This window comes from Vigna umbellata, chromosome 5 (assembly GCF_029865625.1).
Source record: "Vigna umbellata cultivar VRB3 chromosome 5, Vumbellata_1.0, whole genome shotgun sequence".
Lineage (NCBI taxonomy): Eukaryota > Viridiplantae > Streptophyta > Magnoliopsida > Fabales > Fabaceae > Vigna > Vigna umbellata.
This window is the reverse complement of record NC_142169.1, coordinates 7,129,333-7,134,351: the sequence shown is the minus strand read 5'-3', so window position 1 is coordinate 7,134,351 and position 5,019 is coordinate 7,129,333. Positions and strand designations below refer to the sequence as shown.

The following is a 5,019-nucleotide window of genomic DNA, read 5'->3' as shown; positions in this document are numbered from 1 at the left end:
GTTACAAAGAATCAGAAGCCAACTATTCCCCATTCACAGCCTGGTTGTCTCACCATCATCCTTAGATTCACTGCAATCTTGTTTGTCTTATCTCACCAAAGGACTCATAGAGTAGACAGGAATCTTTGGCATCCAGACAGCACAGATAGATCTGCAAACCTGTTCATTTGACTGGTACAGTCATCACACAGACCCACAAACACAGACAAATATTTATATTTTTTATAAAAAGTTGGAACAAAGTATCCTCTGTAGGCATGCAGGTATGATTGTTATGTGATCATAATATATATAGTGGAATCTACAGCATGCATTATTCACATCAAGGCTAACACCTCTTTTGGTGTGTGATACATATCAGATTCTTCAATGGCTCTTTAAAGGTGCACATGAGCAAGAAAGAAAGAGGAGCAGCAGCAACTTCAGTATCCCTCCCAAAAGGGAAGATACCAGTGGTACTAAAATGAACTCTTTCTTATTCTTAAAAGTTACAGTCACTATACTACTGCTTAATTTCTCAACTCTTACTTGTTTCATATGAACTTCTTTATATGATTTTGGTGTGATGAATGAAGAATCTTGATACAAATGTATCTGCTTCTTTTTCAGGGAAAAATGGTAAAGGGAAAGAGGTAAATCTGCTGAAGCGTGAGGGATCACAGAAAAGAGGAAGAAGGAACAAATGGGGCACGCCTGGTTGCAAGAACTTTAAGATATTCACTTTTGTATACAGAAAAGACATTCCAAAAGCTTTCTTTTACAGCACTCTCAACTTGAAGAGGCTAGGAAGCTTTAACAGCAAACAGTTTCTGTACTTCATGAAGATGAAGAAAGAAGAGGCATCCAAAGATGTTGGAAGTGCTAACAAGGCAGATTCGGGTAGCCATGTTGGAAACAAGGTTTTGCCCATAAGTGAGGCACCGTTGTCATCCTCAGCTGAAAGAAAAGACCAATGTGGTGATGATGCCACAGAAACTAAAGATCAAAACAAGAAAAAGCCAATGTCAAGAATGAAAGAGCTACTCAGATGGGCTGCTTCTTCCAAGTCAGAGAAAGGAGGGAAATTCAATGGAAGAAAGGTGAACTATTTTTAAATCTCTAAAATGACCCTTTTATTTTATTTTATTACTTTGATCAAAACACAACCTTAATCTCTGTTTCTCAGTTGAATTGATCTTGAAAATGTTGTCAGGTTTTAATGTTCAGAAGGCGTGGAAACCTGAAAGCAATTCCAGATGATGATCAAGGATGCACCGAGTCACCCAAGATCAGTTTCAGATGGGATGTGGAAAGCTGCTCCACCACTTCCTCTGTTTACTCAGCAATCTCAATAGCTTCCTCATCAAAAAATGGATTTAACCAAATTTCAACTTCCACTTTATCCATCCCTCCCGAACACACTGTCCACAATAAATCTGCCAGAAAAGGAAACTGGATCACAACAGACTCTGAATGTATGCCACATCTCTCTATACATATTTTCATTTTCTTCATTTTCATTCTAAGATCATAAGCTTCATCTTTATCTTCACCATATATTTTCTGTTTAATGAGCAGTTGTGGTGCTGGAACTGTGAAAGAATGAGGCTGAAGGGGATATTGCATGTGTGGTGAAGTGTTAGGTGGCAAACTACATCACAAGTTAATGCTCTAAAATGTGTCATGTTCATCATGGATTATTTTCTGAGATATTTCTAGAGATTTTATGTAACTTAACTAAAGATAGAGAGATCAAGAGGCATAAGGAAAAGAGAGTAATTAATCATCTGAATGTGCTAGATGGTGATCAAACAGATCAAATGCCCATGGCCATGACATGAGAATGTTTGCTGTCTGCATTATTAGGAGTATTAATTAATTACGTGTTGACTCAACTAATTAATGTAGATGGAACCACTTTTTCCTGTAAATCTCTTATAATCGCCATTGATCATTTTCTCAAGTTTATGCTATTAGTATACAAGTCATGTGTAACCAACATTAATGTTTTTTAATATATTCATATAACAAACATCTCTGTTAAATGCAAGAGCTCGAAAGTTGGTTTGTTGTAATTTTGAGATTAGCCATATATATTTCACAATATTGCTTTTCCCCTCCTAAAAAGAATACTTTTGTATTAAAAATTTAAATACAAGTTAAAAGTCACATTCGAAATTATAAATTATCATCAACTTTAATATAATATTAAAACTATTACTTTCAATAAAAAAAATTACGAGATTTCTGTATAGATGTTCACTTTTATCATCTCTACCTACATTGCTTTGTGTTGATATATTGAATGACCATACACATACCCAAAAGTATTTTGGAATTAACACATGGACCATATATATTGCACCATTTGCTTTACCACTCCTTAAAAAAATGTACTTTTGTATTAAAAAAATTTAAAATATAAATTAAATATCACATCTTAAATAAAAATAATAAAATTTGAGTTTAATTTACATGAAAAATCGAAAACTTTTTCTCTTAAAACGGTGAATTATAAGTCTTATTTTTTCATAAGATGTTCACTTTTATGATATCTACTGAGACTTAACTCGTATTTAACTATAAATTTATGTAATATAATTAAAAGTATGTAAATGGAAGAAAAGATAAGAATTTAAAGAGAAGATATAAAAAAGTTGAAGGGAATGAAGTAGAAAATTCTGGATGGATGAAAACTTAAAAAGATATTCTTAGAAAAGCTTAGAAAAGTTTAGAATGTGTATAAGTTGATGAAGCCTATAAATAGCCACGTCCTATAGTCATGTGAGTGGTAGTGTATCCAATCCACCACCAACCTCTATCTAAGTGCCATGCAAGAAAAGTAACATTTATTCTAATTATGCTGTTCTCCTTAATTTTGGGTTCCACTATTTAATCATTTCATCTCTTTCTAAAATCCAATAATTGCTAATGTGATCGTTATGTAACATTGGACTCACTTCCATTCTTCCATTTTATTTAACGTTTTAATCACAAAATGTTGTCTCATTTTAACAACATACTATAGTACCACTGAAACACTAAATATTTTCTTATTATAATATCTCTAACCATTTATTTTAGAGTGAGAAAATCAGGAAAACTACAAAAGAGACCGAATATATTAGGAAATTACACGATTTTGAATAGGTAAAATAATAAAGTCTGAATATTAAGAACTAAAGAGATTAAAAGAAATTCAAAATCAAAATTGAATTAAATTAGAAACTAAAAGTTAAAGTTTGTTTTGATTCCATGATAAACGTGAAACAAAATAAGCGGGAAAGAGTCGCCAAGGCTTACAACGCCCTCGATATGAAAATAGGCCTTTGCTTCGTGCAACCATGCTTTCTATATTTAAGGTCCAAACACGTAAAATTTTTATTTTAAGTTTTTTGATAAAGGATTTTCATTTTTTTAGTATTAATATATTTTTATTAAATTAATTATAAGATATATTTCAATGTGAATAAAATTTAACTAAAATATTAAGTGAATGTCAATTTTTATTTGTATTCAAAATAATTTCTTTCAATAAATCATAATTTCATTTAAGAAAAAGAAATTGATTAATAATAAATCATAATTTCATTTAAGAAAAATAAATTCATTAGTAACTAATAAATTATAATTTCTATCCTTTTCTTTTCTCTATTCATGATTTTTTATTTATGAATTAGAAAACTTTGAATTTTTGTTAGACATAAATATTTGGTTTGACTTTTTATTTGCATAAGAATTTACAATCTGTATTGATAGACCTATTAAATAATTAAAAGATCTTTTTTCATATTTTGAGAAGTACATAAAAATTGGATTTGATAATCAAGGAATTCGCTTTTAAAATAGATACAAAGCCTAAGTTTCATGAAAAATATATTAGATTTGATGAAAATGTTGATAATGAAATTATAAAATCTGTTAAAGAATTATTTATAAATGATTACTTTGTATATTGTAAATAAAACAATTAGTAAATTTGAATAATTTAAAATATATTAAGATATTTTAAATTTTTATTTATTGTAAAAAAAATTAAATACATTTTTTGAAGAAAAATGTTTAAAATATAATAATTTGTTGAATTTTAGTGGATTGGATTTATTTTCAAATTTGAATTTCTTAAAGAAAATTATAGAATTGTGAAATGATAAATCAATTGATATTTTTAATTACATAAAAATAATAAATTATTTTTTAAATACATATATTTTTTTATAGAATAATGTTAACAATTTTGGTATTATGTTTTAGTCGGAATTTTTTTTTAAAACTAAAAAAATAATAAAAACTTAATAAAAATTTATTTAAGATGAAAAATGTATCAACAAAAACTAAACATATTAGCCTTATTAATGTCAGATAATTTTGTAGTTTAGTGACGATTTTAATTGTCACAATATTTATGATAGCATTAATTTAATATAACTCTCGAAATAATTTTAACTAAAATTATTAAAGTCGGTTTTAGTCATCTCGAAATTAATTTTAAAACTTTTGATCTAATATTTAGCTATGATTATAACCATCAGCAAAATCAGCAAAATCGTGACTCTTTAAAAAAAACATCAATATTTAGTGACGGTTATAATTGTCAACAAAATTATATTTTTTTAAAATAAAAATAAATATAGAAACCTAACCAATATACAACTAAAAGGAAAGAAATTTATATACAAGAAAAGTTATATTAAATTTGATAGTTTGGTGCGAGAGCTAGAGTCATGATTTCATATACTGTGAAGTAATAAAGCTCATGAATATTAAGTAGTAGAACCACAAAAATATTTTCAACATAAATTACTTCAATTGCTACCTGCACCCCAATACTTTGTTTTATTAAAATGTGCAACTTTGATAATTTATTTAAATGATGTTTTCTTCTACCTCACCCATTGAGTAAGAAAATATCTTAGTACGTTACTTTTACCTGCAAAAATGATATTTACTGTCAATTTTTTACCATGGAAAAACAAGAGTTCTTATTGATGGCCTGAAACTACAAATTTGGAGAAATTTGGAGGAATTGTAGATTTGTGA

General features: G+C 28.4%; 1 protein-coding gene across 1 annotated transcript; it reads left to right on the top strand.

Moving 5' to 3' along the window:
- LOC124821090 (uncharacterized) lies at nt 1-1,942 on the top strand. Its single transcript, XM_088091716.1, has 5 exons — nt 1-263; nt 362-455; nt 610-1,079; nt 1,193-1,454; nt 1,558-1,942. Exons 1-5 carry the CDS (start codon nt 258-260, stop codon nt 1,575-1,577), a joined length of 852 nt encoding a protein of 283 aa, XP_087947842.1. The 5' UTR covers nt 1-257; the 3' UTR covers nt 1,578-1,942.
- Nucleotides 1,943-5,019: the final 3,077 nt, after the last annotated feature.

What these genes read in the sequence shown, in the direction of transcription:
- LOC124821090 (XM_088091716.1), top strand. An exon ending in GGAAATTCAATGGAAGAAAG is followed by an intron (nt 1,080 to 1,192) that starts GTGAACTATTTT and finishes AAATGTTGTCAG; the next exon opens with GTTTTAATGTTCAGAAGGCG. An exon ending in GATCACAACAGACTCTGAAT is followed by an intron (nt 1,455 to 1,557) that starts GTATGCCACATC and finishes TTTAATGAGCAG; the next exon opens with TTGTGGTGCTGGAACTGTGA.